Source organism: Epithele typhae (genome assembly GCF_022376455.1).
Source record: "Epithele typhae strain CBS 203.58 chromosome Unknown BXZ73scaffold_20, whole genome shotgun sequence".
In the NCBI taxonomy this organism is placed as follows: domain Eukaryota; kingdom Fungi; phylum Basidiomycota; class Agaricomycetes; order Polyporales; family Epitheliaceae; genus Epithele; species Epithele typhae.
The window spans coordinates 108,000-122,911 of record NW_025954211.1 but is presented as its reverse complement, the minus strand read 5'-3'; the positions used below and the strand labels follow the sequence as shown (position 1 = coordinate 122,911).

Here is a 14,912-nt window from a genome sequence, read left to right as displayed (position 1 = left end):
GTAGGAGATCCATGCCTCGAATACGCTTGTGGTGTGTTCAATCGCTCTATCACCCCTCGTACGCCTCTCGGTCAGCGCGACGGTCCATCAACGGCTCTTGGGTTGACGAGAGACGTCGACTCGGAGCAAATACTAAGAGAAGATGTTCTCTTGCTGGTGAATGGTGAGCTTTGTTTTGTATCTTGCTTTCTTATACATGCCCAATACGTCAACAGACTTCCTCGTCGTCCCGGGGGAAGCTCCAGATAGCACCTGGGCCTTCATGCGTGATGATGCGCAGTTACAAACGCAAATCACGTCCGCTGAGCAGAATGCAGACTAGCTGAGGGAACAATGGAGGAAGAGCGTGAGTAATTTGTCTCAAGTCTGGTCCTCTTGTCTTACGCCACCCGGCCACTCCTCACCACTCAGGTGCCTACAAATTTGAAACTCCGCTCTCAAGGGAAACACGCCGTCTCTCCCCCCGACTTTCCGTTTTCCCTGATCGGCGTGGTGCGTGCAGGTGGTGTGTGCGAAGCAGAAACCATAATGGCATCAATGGAGCATCGAGGCGGGCCGGGCGCCCTCGCGGCGGGAGCACGCACCGACCCTCGGCTAAAGGCCGGTGGCCAAATGATCTCGACCACTTGCGGGGCGCCCTTTTTTGCGGACAATGCCCGGCGCCAAACCTCAACCTCCCTTGCTTTCCAACCACGACCATCGACCATCCTCCTCCCCAATATCACCCACCCGCCTCCCCCGCCCCACTCCCTCCCTCCTGCCCCCCCGACCCTCGACACCACAGTCAATCTCCCACACCTCTAAACCATGATCGGACGTATTACCAGGAGCATGACTCGCGGAACGACCGGTATGTCGCCCTCATGTTCAATCCCAACCACCTCTGACCACCCACCCAGCTGCCCCCGCCCCTCGCGTCGCCGCCGCTGCCGCTCCCATCCCCACCCTCACCACCGCCCCCACGAAGAAGGTCAAGGCCAATGTCGCGAGCCGTGCGGCGAAGAAGTTCGTCGAGACCGCGAAGAAGGTCGCCACGAGCCGCAAGGTCGCCCGCGCCGACCACCCCCAAGCCGAAGCAGGGCCGTCCTCAGCCATCGCGTGAGTCTTCCTTCGCCCCCTCTTCCCGTCTGTATGCGACCCTCATGTTCCGCCACCAGAGGGACCACCACGGCCGACGATCCCCAACCACCCGTCGCCCCGAAGGCGACTCGGGCTCGCAAGGCGTCGCAGCCCAAACCCAAGGCCGACGCGCAGAAAAGGTAACTCGCTTGCCCTTCGCTTAACGCACTGATTGTTTACGATATCGGTTACAGCGCCGCCTCCGAACAGGCGAAGACCGCAGCCCCTGCGGCCGAGCTCGAGGCCCCCGCAGCTCCCGCCGCAGGTGCGGCGCGCAAGCGCAAGACGTCTGTGGTAGAGAAGGACGACGTGGAGACGCAAAGGTGAGCAGGTCATCCTACCGCAAGCCGCTTGATCCTCACACCCTTGTCAAGCGTCCCCGAACCGGCAGAGGCGAAGAAGAGGAAGCGGACCACGTCCACCGGGTCCACCAAGTCCACCCAGGTCACCAAGGCCGCAAAAAATTCCCCACCCTTGGCTGACCCGTTCATTCTCCATTTGCCCTCTACATCTCCGAACCCCCGTCTTCCACCTTTCCCCGAGGCGCCCGCCTACCAATCCCACCTCCCATGGGCAGGGCGTCCGGAGCGGCCGTCGCTGGCCACCGTCAACCTCCCCGTTCCTCCCGCTCCCGCTCCCATCCCCGCTCCCACCTCCACGCCGACCCGCCCTCGTGCACGCAAGACCCTCGCCGACTACGAGGCGCTCCAGCAGTCCGTCAACGCGCTCACCGCCGCCGGCGGGCTCGCGGACCCGGAGATCATCCGCCAATTTGAGAACCTCGACGAGCCGTATATTCTCCTCAACGGCGACCTGGAGAACAACAACAAGAAGGCGCTCGTCAGCGTGCTCGACAAGAGCCTCAACCCGCTCTGGCCCGCCATCGCCTGGGTGCGCCGGGACATGGACTTCTACCTCGCCGACGTCCGGGAAGAGCACCACAAGGCGCGTCAGGCGGCTGGGCGTCCGGAATCGAACTCCCATAAGGACATCGAGCTCGGGGAGAGCAGCGACGAGGACGACTGGAAGGACGAGGAGGAGCGCCTCACGAGCCTGATCCACATGCATCAACAAGAGGACACAGGGCCTGACTACGGCCCGATCGTCCAGCCGAGCGAAGATGAGATCCGGCGCGACCAGCCCCAACTCGCCGCTCGGCTATTGGCCAAGCAGGAGATCGAGCGGAGGCGTGCGTCGCAGGGGCTCGCCCGCGATGCGGACAAAGCGGACGGCCGCGGGAAGCCCCGCAAGAGCAAGAGCAAGGGCAGGAGCAAGGGCAGGCAATCGGGCTCGTCTCCCGACACCTTGGAAGCCCTGAAGAACCAGTACCGTGGGTCTGCCATACGTTTCTTCGCAGCCAACGACAACGAGATCGAGCAAGTCGCGATCGAGCCCCGGAGCGAGCGAGCGTACCGCTACTTCAAGCGGCCGGAAGGCAGGGCGAATGTTGCCGGGGTGCGGGGCACGCGGGTGCAGAACATCTACGGCGCCGCCTACTTCCGCACGCACGCCGTGAGGGCGCCCCCGACGCTCGGCTGGTCCTACCAGGGTGTGACCACCCGCGTCTTGGTCGCACCGCCGTTCCCTCTTCCTCCGCTCGAAGAAACGCCCCCGCCTGAGGACCCAGAGCCTTCGTTGCCCGATGGTTCGACGCCTGCTAGGCGGCAGGGCCTTCAGCGCTGGGGTGCGTTCTACGACGAAAAGTCCAACCAACCCGCAGCTCTCCCGGAGCCATCCACCCCTACTTCTCCTACCTCCGCCACCTCCGCCCCCACGACTCCCCCGCAGCAAGGCGGCGAGGAGACCCCAGCACCGAAGACACGGCGGCGGGGCCAGCCCCTCCAGCGTTACAACGCGGTCATCATCACTCACCGCCCGGCGCTCGACTCGCCCTCCGTCCTCCCAACCCTCGACTCGCCCTCCGCCCTCCCGGCCCTCGAGTCCTCGCCCTCCGCCCTGACAACACTCGACACCCCTGGCACCGGCAGCGGCGCTGGGACCGCGCGGCCGTTCTCCCCTACCGAATTCGCACGCCTGCTCGGCGTCGAGCCCGAGCCCGAGCCCGCCGTCCCAAGCCCCTCACACTCCCCCACCGATCCCCCCCGCGCCCCGTCTCCGGCGCTCACGTCCACGCCCCCGCCCCCGCGCCCCGCCCTCCAGCGCAACTACTCGATGAACAACGTCACCTCTCCCACCCCCCCGGGCCCCGTCGAGCAGGACCCGTACCAGACCTCGCGCGAGTACTTCCGGGAGCGCTACCCGTCGCCCGGGCTCGCCTTCGACTTCGGGGCGCTGGACCCCGAGGCGGAGCTGGGCGCGGACGAGCGCACGCCGCTCGCGTCCCCGACGCTCGAGAGCGACTTCGACTTCACGTTCTCGGCGGCGACGCCGCCGCAGCCGCGCGTGCACCCGCTCACGGGCGAGACCGTCGTCCGCCGCGGGGACTGGGCGGACGCGGAGGCGGCGGAGGACGCGCGCCGGCGCGCGCGGTGGGCGGCGCAGGCGCAGGCGCAGGCCGAGGCCGCGGCGCAGAGGGAGGAGGCGGTGCAGAAGAGGAAGATGGAGGAGGCGGCGAGGCGGGCTAAGAAGCAGACGAAGGGGCTCAAGCTCGAGCGCTCGGAGTCGCAGCCGGGGCTGAGTGCCCTGTTTGGCGCGAAGAAGCGTGGGCGCACGCCCGCGGCGTCGGGTTCGAGGAGCGGCGCGCCTTCGCTCCTGGCTGGCTCGTCGGCGGCCTCCGAGCACAAGACCAAGACCCCGCACCGGACGTCCTCGCTGGGCTCGAACGCGCAGGCTGGCCCGTCGACGGCGGGCAGGACCCAGACGAAGACCCAGAAGCTCAGGATCGAGCCGACGCTCCCCGCCACCCCCACGCACTCGGACGTCTTCGTCACGATCCCGCAGCCCGCGCCGACGAGGTCGCTCGAGTGGCTCTCGCCCATCGCCGCCTCCTCGACGCCAAAGGGCAGCGGGAAGGGCAAGGCACCCGCCGTGCTCGTCCCCGCGACGCCGCAACGCGCGCGCGTGGACGAAGGCGAGGACAGCTTGGAACGGAGCGCGGCGGCGCGAGTGGCCGGCTCGGACGATACGGACGCGGACCTGGAGGAGGTGGAGAAGAGCCTCGAGCTCGCTGCCCCGCCGTCGCCGTTCAAATCTGACCCGGCCAGCGCAGGCGTGCCGGAAGCGAAGCGCGTGCCCACGGCGAAGCGCGGCCGAGATGAGTTTGAGGAGGACCTGCCGGTCGTCGATGCGCACGACAAGGACCTCCGCCCGACGAAGAAGCTCCGAAGGGAGTTGTAGAGGTCTACTTGAGGACAGTGCAACGTTGTAGATTAATATATCCCGTATGTATGAGGTTATTTGTCTTCGCGCCTGTCTTGTGGTATAGTGTACTTGTAGTGTGTTATAACCGTCTGTGTTCCGCGCGTTCTGATAGTTCTTGTCGATTGGGGCTTTGTAACAATGACATTATCGGTCTGTTGACCATTTTTCTGGAGCTGCTCTGGTGTGTCGAGTGTTGAATGCTGGTGATAGTGAAACGAAGTCGTTGGACTTTCGAAGCCGACGATCCTGTTGTTCCGGGGGGTCAAAGGCTCACGATAGTTTCCCTTCTGGCCAGCTGTCTATTTGACGCTGAAGTATGGGACCCAGCTTTAGGGTCAATAGCAAAGCCGAGGATACGGGGATACAGGTTTCGGCAGTCGTGCGAGGTTATGCACGATGGGTGGTTTACGTTGGCGATCATCGACCCGTCGCATCCGTCAACTGGGCCCGCGCGCACCGCGACATCTAATTGGCGCGTCCGTCACATGAGCGTGGACGGTGACGTAGTACCCACGGCTCCGAACGCAAAGCCCTCATCGGGCCCGTGATGTCGTCCAAAGTCATTAGGATGTCGTCTATACGCAGACGTGGGTATATATTACAATGGTGTACGCTACAGTCTACACACCAGAAACGGTGCTCTAGTTGCCGACTTCTGTCCAGACGAGGGGTAAAAACACGATGCACGCCATCCAGAACTATGGAATGCGTGAGCAAGCGCACGCAGACGAGGAGAGGACGCGACACTCACCACCTGTATGCTCTTGAACGCGAGGAAGGGGTACTCGTCCGGTCGCGGCCGGCGGAGCACGGGCTTACCGTCGATCACGCCCACCTGGCGCGGATGCGTGAACATGACCCAGATGGAGTAGAAGGCGACCGTGAAGAAGTGCCGGAAGAGTAAGAACGGCGCCTGCTCGATGCTGTGTACAAACAGGTAAGACAGCGCGCACGCAGCCTCAGCGGAGAGCACACTTACGCGGCGAGGAGGCTCACGGGATCGCGGACACATGCGCCGCCGAGCTCGAAGTACTTGAAGCATCCTGTCCGGAGCACTTCGAGACTAGGGTCGTCGGCGCCGAAGAGGTCGTACAGCGCGACGCTGAGGATGTTGACGGTCGACGAAAGCGGCTTGCGCGCCCAGTGCCACCGGTTGAGGAGCTTCGACATCTCTGGCCAGTCTGCGAGATGCTTGGCGTCGAGGAGGAGGTCGCGGAGGATGACGACGTCGTTGAACGCGACGGTCATCCCTCCGCCGGTGAGTGGATGGCGCATGTTCCACGAGTCGCCGAGAAGGATGACGCCCTCCCTGGTCTGCTTGCCTTGCTCGGCGGCAGGAAGGAATGAGTTGGGCATTCGGCGAAGACGGTCGTTCTCGAGAGCTTTTTTTGCGGGGGCGTGGAGGGCGGCAGGGAGTTGGGGGATGATGTTATTTTGGATATGAGCCTAGGCGGGAGCGTAAGACTGGGATTGGGAAGAATGCAGGAGAGATGAAGGCGCGTATACGGAAGTTGCTCACCTTCAAGTCTGACGGGACCGGGTTCTTCACGTCTATGAGTATCCGCGTCTCGTGTGTGCCAATCTGGTAGGAGAGCACGGGTCCGAAGCCCTCGACGAGCATGACGGTGCCGTGCTTGGGGATGGGGAGCTGCGCGTCCTCGAGGACCATGCCGACGAAGTGACCCTTAACCTCCGGCGTGATCCCCGCAGTGCCCATGACCTTGTTCCGGAAGTTGGAGAAGCAGCCGTCCGCTATGACAGTGAGGTCCGCAAAGAACGCCTCCTTCTCGACCGCGCCCTCCTCGCGGCGCGTCGCGCGCACGCCGAGCACGCGCCCCGTCATCGGGCACTCGATGAGCTCCGAGACGGTGGCCTCGACCACGTCGACGCATGGGGCAGAGCGTGCCTTCGCGCGCAGCGCCTGGATGAAGCGGCCGTGGTGGAACGCGACGCCCTCGTGGCCGTCGGGGTAAGGGATGTGCACGGGCTTGCCGTCGAGCATGACGCAGTAGCCGAATGTGGGGATCGCGTCAATGCCTTCGACGCAGCCAGCGAGACCGAGTTTGCGGAGCGCCATTACGCCGCCGGGCTGGAGGAGCTCGCCGACAATGCGGTCGGGCTCGGCGAGGGAGCGTTCGAGGAGACAGATGTTCAGAGGCCGTTTGCGTTCGAGGGAGGCGGCGGAGAGGGAGTGGGCGAGGGCAGAGCCGGCGATGCCGGCGCCGACGATGAGGATGTCGTAGGAGGTGGACCACATGCTAGCGCGAGAGCTCGAGGAGGAGGGGTTCGAGGAGGCCATGCTGGGCGTTGACTTTTGTGCGCTGGAGAACGAGTCTGGGCGAGGCGTCGCCGGGCGAGTCGACGGTCGAGACTGATGCTTTTATTGGAGAAGTGGGCCGACTTTAATTGCGCGCGTAGTGGGCCAAGTCGCTTGCCTGTCCGGAGGTTCGAGACTCGCCCACGGCCTTTTCCCTGCACCCATCAGTCTCAGTATTTCTCCGGTGCAACTCATGGATTTCACATGGGGAGAACATCATCCCTCGTCGGTATTTCAGTACTTACTAGCAAAGAAAAAACTTCCCGATATCAGGGGTACCAACGTCACTTTTGCGCAGATTAAGTATTCGTGAGAATAGTTCACGGGAACCGGGAGATAAGTAAAAACTACTGAACATCTGCCTCCCTAACTTAATAAGCCTGAGCCTGCGCTCTCGTTATATCCAACAATTACACTTTGACCAGTAGAAAATAATCCCTCTGCCAATTTAACTACTCGACAGAAGCTCTCTCATTACTGTCTGATGTGGATCAATTGGCCACTAGATTGCTACTTACCTCCAATATCAGCAGCCTGCCCTGAAGTCCATTGGGTGCACCAGCGGAAACGGTGGCCACGGCCGCTGTGCCAGGAGTCATCGCACCTGCACCTCACGAGATCAAAGATTGATAAGCCCGGTTGATCCCCCCTCCCCGCGCCGCTTTCGGAAACCTGCAATGTGCATAACACGCCCACTAGCAGCGTCTCCTGTCAATATCGACGCAATTACCTTGTGCGGTAAGTTCAGACCCCTCCCCTAATCTGTATGTCCCCAGGCGCCTCACCTATGTCTGATTACTCGGGGGTGGCCGGGTCAAGATCTCCCGCCGCCGCAGCCACCGGTGTTATCTCCCGCGCCCACGCCGCGCGCTTCCCACCCGCCGCGCGCCTCCCTGCCCCGCCACCCGTGCTCGCCACCCCCAACAGCGAGCTCGCTGTTCCTGTGCCCTGCCTCCCTCTCCCCTCCGTTTCCCTCCGTTCTTTTTGGTACCTGCTTGTATTTCAAATGCGCACCTAATGACGCACAATGCAATAGCTACACTTGGCTGGGTGTGCCTGCACTGAGCCCTTACACCCCTCAAAATGCGTGCAATATAGGAACATACAGAAGCATTGAATTGATGGGCTAAGTTCTGCATCGGATAGCTGTATATGAGGACTGCTGTAATCTAAAATCGCAGGTGGATACCTAGAGAGGTGCAGGTATGATGTCATATGTTATTTCAGAATGACATACCCCACAGTGATCTGGCATATACATGTATCGTTTTATGTACACCCAGAATCGTACCTAGATATCATTCAGAGTGTATTGCAAGAAGAAGCAAGTGAATAGACGATGTTGTGGTGATGATATGACATATGCTCAGAAGGGGGAGTTGGCTTGAAACTGCGGCCTTCATATGTTTTTGTGCAGACCTCTGATCACTTCGCATCTTGTTTCGTTATGTTTATATGCATGTGGAGAGCTCGGATCGTCTGTTTGGTGCTTATCGGTGAAGGACTGAATACAGGCCATGGTATGTCATTTTTCTATGACATAGGGTATAGAGAGGTACTATGTGCTCCGATTGTTATTCTAAAAGGCGGAATAGAACACGGTCATCTCCTGCTCAATGATGCAGAAACAATCTCGAGAAACGGTCAAGGAGTCGCTGAGATATGCCATATGAGCTTGAAGTGTGCAAAGTGGTGTGGGTGGTTCAAGGGCGTCCTTTGTGCAACCTGCCATTCTAGACCCATATGGCATATCTCAGCGACTCCTTGACCGTTTCTCGAGATTGTTTCTGCATCATTGAGCAGGAGATGACCGTGTTCTATTCCGCCTTTTAGAATAACAATCGGAGCACATAGTACCTCTCTATACCCTATGTCATAGAAAAATGACATACCATGGCCTGTATTCAGTCCTTCACCGATAAGCACCAAACAGACGATCCGAGCTCTCCACATGCATATAAACATAACGAAACAAGATGCGAAGTGATCAGAGGTCTGCACAAAAACATATGAAGGCCGCAGTTTCAAGCCAACTCCCCCTTCTGAGCATATGTCATATCATCACCACAACATCGTCTATTCACTTGCTTCTTCTTGCAATACACTCTGAATGATATCTAGGTACGATTCTGGGTGTACATAAAACGATACATGTATATGCCAGATCACTGTGGGGTATGTCATTCTGAAATAACATATGACATCATACCTGCACCTCTCTAGGTATCCACCTGCGATTTTAGATTACAGCAGTCCTCATATACAGCTATCCGATGCAGAACTTAGCCCATCAATTCAATGCTTCTGTATGTTCCTATATTGCACGCATTTTGAGGGGTGTAAGGGCTCAGTGCAGGCACACCCAGCCAAGTGTAGCTATTGCATTGTGCGTCATTAGGTGCGCATTTGAAATACAAGCAGGTACCAAAAAGAACGGAGGGAAACGGAGGGGAGAGGGAGGCAGGGCACAGGAACAGCGAGCTCGCTGTTGGGGGTGGCGAGCACGGGTGGCGGGGCAGGGAGGCGCGCGGCGGGTGGGAAGCGCGCGGCGTGGGCGCGGGAGATAACACCGGTGGCTGCGGCGGCGGGAGATCTTGACCCGGCCACCCCCGAGTAATCAGACATAGGTGAGGCGCCTGGGGACATACAGATTAGGGGAGGGGTCTGAACTTACCGCACAAGGTAATTGCGTCGATATTGACAGGAGACGCTGCTAGTGGGCGTGTTATGCACATTGCAGGTTTCCGAAAGCGGCGCGGGGAGGGGGGATCAACCGGGCTTATCAATCTTTGATCTCGTGAGGTGCAGGTGAGTCATCGACCACAAGACTCTCGCTAACAAGACAAAGCAGGCTCATGAGCTGCGGCTCGCGGGTGCGTTCTGTGGTCTTCAGCGCGTCCGAGTCCACATTCTGATGTGCCACCGGTTGCCCTCAGCATGCCAGCGAGAGTCTTCGCGACCGCGACTCCTCGCCAATAATGACCAAAACGCCTTCCGTGCCCGTGTTTCTACTCGCGAAGGGCGCGTCGGAAGCCTTGAGCTCCTTGAGGCTTGAGGCATTGAGCCCTTGTTGGCCACCTTCTACGGTGGCGCACTGTGGCCTATCCCTGGCTCCCCGAAGCCGAATCCTATTGTCACTATAGTAGTGCCATTATAAGCCGCGTATAGTAGGAAGAACAAGACGATGTAAGCTGCTCTATTGTTCTCTTGTGTGCCTGACTCTCGGCTCGTCCAGTCCGGAAGCGCTCACAAAACCGAACACGGCCAGAGCTCAAGCAGCGGCGACCACTTTCCACTCCGCCACCAACTGTACTCGCCCCCTCTCTCTTCCTCCCACCACCAACATCCGCGCCCCCATCGCCACGCATATCTCCTGCCAGTTCGCCTTCGACGTTCCCAGCCACCAATTCTCGTCGCCGCTGCTTCAGAACACGCCCTCAACCACCCCCCTCCACCTGCACACCTCTCGCCACACGGCATTCTATCTCAGCTCTCCTCCCCTCTCTGATCTTCCACCAGAAGGCACCACTTTCACGACATGCCGGCGAACATCAGAGTCGAGATTCCCGACCGGAAGGACGTCCACATGCAGTTCTTCCCCATTGATTTCGACGACGGAGAGATCTACGACATACCCGCCCACTTTCTCAAGCTTCCCGCCCCACATCCCACCGAGTTCCTGTACTTGCAACACTACTCCTCCACCGCCTCCAGCATGGACAAGGCGCTCTCCGCCTGCGCGACCGCCGAGGAGAAGGTCGATATGCTGGTTGATGAAGTCGCCGCGCTCAACGCCCTTATGGCGGGATACTTCGCCGTCACCCGCCGTATGATGTGCAAGTTCCGCGACGCGCACAACCAGACCGTCATGGATGTGGAAGAGCTCTTCAGTTCGTACCAAGGAGTAATGACGATCGCGAAGCACCAAATGAATATCGTTGACGGGGGCATGTGCGTCGCTGAAGTTGATACTCCAACGCTTCTTCTGACCGACTCTACAGCGATTACCTTGAAAAGCTTGACAAAGCTATCTACCTGGGGTACCCTCTCCCCCATCCCCCACCACCGCCACGAATCCTCAGCCGAGAGGACACCCTCCCCATCGGCGAAAACGCTGACACCGGTCCCTCCACTTTCACCAGCACCCCTTCCGCCAATTCGTCGTCGTCCACCAAACCCTCCACCTCTACCTCCATCTCCACCTCGTCTCCCGACCCCACCACCTCTTCGAACCCCACCACCGTTTCCAACACCTCCACTTCCATCAACCCCAAGATGTCCGCTACGGCCTCCAGTTCGGCGACGAAGCCCATGGATCCGATCCCGATTCCGCACCCCTTCACCGACCCGCCACGCGCGGCTCCGAAGCCCATAGCGGAACGCTTCCCGAAGAGGACCCCGCGGGAAGCAGAAACGGACACGTCCAGGTCGTACAAGACCGCCGCCGGCGTCGAGACTGCCATCCAACTGCAGAAAGAGACGCTCACCCAGGAAGGCGTGTTCGTGCAGATCCAACACCCCCCGGGGCCCCACCTTCCGGAGGGAGCGGCCGACGGAAAGGCCAAAGGCAAGGCGCGCGCCGTCGCGCTGTCGGAGGAGGACGAGGCGATCGTCGCACAGAAGGCGGCCCTGCTCGGGAAGACCCTCGACGGCGTGCACAAGGCGATGGGCGAGGCGCGCAACCTGCACGCCGAGGTCGCGAACCTGCTCCGCTGGGACGACGCGAAGCTCAAGGGGCTCGTGTTCGAGATGGGCGTCCAGCACGACGCGGCGCAGAGGCAGGTCTCCACCGCCGCCGGACGCGCGCACTTGGTCCGGTGAGTCCCTCGTCCCCCTCCAGCTCTCCCACCGCGCGCCTCGCTGACCCCCACCGCCTTCTCCCGCAGAGAGACCGCGGGCGAGTACCTGAAGTGGCAGCAGAAGTCCGGCTTCACGCTCGCGGAGGGCAGCGGGTTCGCGCGCGAGGTCTTCACCGCGGCGGTCGCGGCGCGCGTCGCGAAGACGAAGGCACTGGACGACCTGTGCGAGACGCCGCTCTTCAAGAACCACAAGGTTACCTGGAGCGTCAACTGGGGGAAGGCCCCCGACACCGTCACCCGAGCGGAGGCGATCGCGATGTTGAAGGACGTCCCGCTCACGTTTACGCTTGTCCCCGTCGATGAGAAGGCTAAGGACGAAGATGCCGCGCGCAAGGAGACCAACGGCGCGGGACCCTCCGCCCGTCGCGAACAGAACCCCACCAAAGTCCGGGCGGCGAAGGCACCCGCCTGGTCCCCCAAGTTCGGCGCGGAGGGCGACGGCGCGGCATCGACCAGCGAGCCCGCGCCGCAATCCGAGGCCAAGGGGCCACGGGCCGTGAGCGCGCTCGTCCTCCCCACGGTAGAGGAGATCGACGAAGACGACGAGGTCGAGCGCGGCGACGCGGTCCTCATGAAGCTCCTCTCCGCGCGTCGTCAGCCCCCCAGCGCCGATGTCTGCGGCGAGTCCTCCGCCTCCGCCCTCGCCACCGCCTCCGCCCTTGCCGCCGCCCCCGTAAAGTCCAAGGCGTCCGGGAAAGACAAGGGAAAGGTCACGGCTCCCGCTCCCGCCCCCGTCACGCGCAGGACCAAAGGCAGAGGCAAGACCCGCTCCGGCGCGACTGCCGCTGCCGAGGACGACGCCTCCCACCCCATGGTCGGCGCGTTCTCCGTCGCCCACCCGCCCCGCGCCTCGACCTCCTCCTCCGGCAGCGCGGAGGCCAGCCCCACGGCGCGCGCGTCCGCCGGGCGCACGAAGCGCGCCGCAGCCGTCGCTGGAGGATCCAAATCCAAATCCAAGGCCACGGCCGTTGAACGCGCGCCGCGCGCGACCAAGGGCAAGAAGCGCAAGGCGGAAGAGGAGCCCGAGGTCGAGGTCGAGGAGGACGGTGGCGAGGTGAAGATGGGAAAGACGAACGAGCAGGCTGCGCGGCCGCGCGCGAAGCGTCTGCGCGTGCAGAAGTGAGCGAAGGACGGTGCTCGTTAAATTGAGAAGGGCTCCGGTTTGCTCGTGTACGTTGTGCTTTTTTCTTTGTTGCTTTGCTTCGTTTCGTTTCGTCCCGTTCCCCTTTCCGCCGATGTTGCTCGTCCTCGCTGGTGTTCAGCTTGTAGTAGTAGCAGAGGCGCGCTCCCTGCGCCTGGTCCCGGTCGAGCCTGTCGTCTCTGCGTTTTGTATCGTTATTGTACAACTGCGAATCGTGAAAGATCCCTCAGAGCAGGGCATTTTCATCACCTTTCGAGTGGGTCTTCGTGCATCGGCAGGAACGTCACTCAAACACATCGCATCGTCGAAGAACGCGAGGATCGGCCTCAGCGTAGACATCTGCCATTTTGAACAGCGTGCGTTCGACTTGAAGACCGAATACGTCGGGGTCGTAGTATTAGTGTACAGAGCGAGCCTTCTAAAAGCCGGTCGTAATAATCATAACCGCCACTTCTGCTCCCCCGGCCCCAGCCTCTTGTTCCGGCCGACGTACATGAACCGCAGCCCCATGACGGACGCGGCGCCGACGAGCAGGAAGCCGGCGTTGGTGTAGTGTCCCGTGGGATACTTGGGCGACTCGGACGCCTTGTAGATGTAAACGCCTGACGTGCGGAAAGCCGCCAGAGTCAGCCAGTCAGAGGCGGGGAGGGGTGGTATTCGCGCCCAGAGGGCGAGAAGACGCGCCACGCACCGATGATCTGGCCGATCTGGCCGGTCGAGACGTTGAGCGGGACGGCGAGCGTCGAGGCGCCGGTGCCGCGCAGGTTCGCGGTGAGCCAGCTGAGCAGCGGCGGGATGCACGCGAACGCGAACGAGAGCGCGATCACGAAGAACACGTAGCGCACTTTGAACGACTCCGCGGGGAGCGCGCCTGTCGCCACACTCCGTCAGCACTTTCCCCACACACACGCGATCCAAACCGCGGAACGCTGCGGACGAACGGACGCACCTTCGACGATGAAGCACGCGCCGGCGATGAGCATCGAGCCCGCGGTGCCGATCGAGCGCACCTCGTACTTGTCGGACGCGTACGCGACCGCGACGGTGACGCAGAACGCGATCGCGTACGGCGGCACGGTGAACAGCTGCGCCTCGAGCCCCTCGTACCCGAGCCCGGCGACGATCGTCGGCGAGAAGAGCGACATGCTGCTGAACGGGACGGAGATCGTGATGTAGGTGAGGTAGTGCGCGTACAGGCGCCAGTCGCGCAGCGTGCGCTGCGCCTCTGCCCACGTCGCGCGCTGGTGCCCGAGGCTCGCGAGCCCCGCGAGCCGCGCCGCCGCGCGCGCGCGCTCGTCCGCGGACAGCCAGCGCGCGGTCTCCGGGTAGTCCGGGAAGAAGAACCAGACGAGGACGGCGCCGGCGCAGGAGGGCGCGCCTTCCATGAAGAAGAGGTAGCGCCAGGCCTCGATCCCGTGCGCGCCGTCGAGCTTGCCGACCCCGTAGGCGATTGCGCCGCCGAACGCGCCGCCGAGAGTGGCGGACGCGAGGATGAGGGCGATGCGGAGCGCGCGCTCTTCAGGGCGGTACCAGAAGGTGAGGACGTAGACCATGCCGGGGAAGAGACCGGCCTCGAAGACACCGAGGAGGAAGCGGACTGCGACGAGCCCACCGAAGTTGCTGACACCGCCGAGGATCATGGTCATCGCGCCCCAGGAGAACATGAGGAATGCGATCCAGCGCGAGGGGCGCAACTTCTTGAGCATGTAGTTGGAGGGCGTCTCGAAGACGGTGTAGGCGACGAAGAAGATCATGAGGGCGACGAGGTACTGCTGCTGTGTCATGTGGAGGGATTGGAGGAGGGAGTGACCGGCGTCCGCGTTCAGGATCCTCGCATTTCCCTGCGGGACGGCTCCTCAACTCGTGTATGCGTGGAAGGAGTAGGATACGTACGATGTTTGAGCGGTCCAGCGAGCACAGCAGGTAGATGAACATGGATGCGGGGACCATTCGCAAGTCGATGTGCCGCACAAGTCTGAGCCACGACAACGCATAAGAGCCTGTCCACGCGCGAGACGGACGTGACGCACCGTTTGTCCTCGGCCGAGCCCAGTTCCCTGTACTCCGTAGGCGCAGCCTCCACCTCTCCGTCGAAGCCCGCCTTCTCTAGATCCTCAGTTTGCGAGGAGGTCTTTTCATGCTTCGTGTCGGACAT

The 14,912-nt window shown here is 61.7% G+C and overlaps 4 protein-coding genes across 4 annotated transcripts; 2 read left to right on the top strand and 2 right to left on the bottom strand.

The window, feature by feature from the left end:
• Window positions 1-807: 807 nt before the first annotated feature.
• On the top strand, window positions 808-4,416 carry BXZ73DRAFT_77089 (uncharacterized protein; the record flags this gene model as incomplete). The annotated part of the gene is made up of 5 exons (XM_048022584.1): window positions 808-850; window positions 900-1,098; window positions 1,158-1,259; window positions 1,314-1,442; window positions 1,494-4,416. The coding sequence occupies 5 exons, from the start codon at window positions 808-810 to the stop codon at window positions 4,414-4,416; spliced, it is 3,396 nt and encodes a 1,131-aa protein (XP_047878436.1).
• A 665-nt stretch (window positions 4,417-5,081) lies between these two features.
• On the bottom strand, window positions 5,082-6,697 carry BXZ73DRAFT_45925 (squalene monooxygenase; the record flags this gene model as incomplete). The annotated part of the gene is made up of 4 exons (XM_048019599.1): window positions 5,082-5,138; window positions 5,192-5,363; window positions 5,420-5,886; window positions 5,960-6,697. The coding sequence occupies 4 exons, from the start codon at window positions 6,695-6,697 to the stop codon at window positions 5,082-5,084; spliced, it is 1,434 nt and encodes a 477-aa protein (XP_047878435.1).
• Window positions 6,698-10,295: 3,598 nt separating this feature from the next.
• BXZ73DRAFT_77087 (uncharacterized protein) lies at window positions 10,296-12,739 on the top strand (the record flags this gene model as incomplete). The annotated part of the gene is made up of 3 exons (XM_048022583.1): window positions 10,296-10,708; window positions 10,759-11,574; window positions 11,644-12,739. 3 exons carry the CDS (start codon window positions 10,296-10,298, stop codon window positions 12,737-12,739), a joined length of 2,325 nt encoding a protein of 774 aa, XP_047878434.1.
• Window positions 12,740-13,195: 456 nt separating this feature from the next.
• Window positions 13,196-14,912, bottom strand: BXZ73DRAFT_77086 (MFS transporter; the record flags this gene model as incomplete). The annotated part of the gene is made up of 5 exons (XM_048022582.1): window positions 13,196-13,359; window positions 13,449-13,628; window positions 13,707-14,598; window positions 14,651-14,732; window positions 14,788-14,912. 5 exons carry the CDS (start codon window positions 14,910-14,912, stop codon window positions 13,196-13,198), a joined length of 1,443 nt encoding a protein of 480 aa, XP_047878433.1.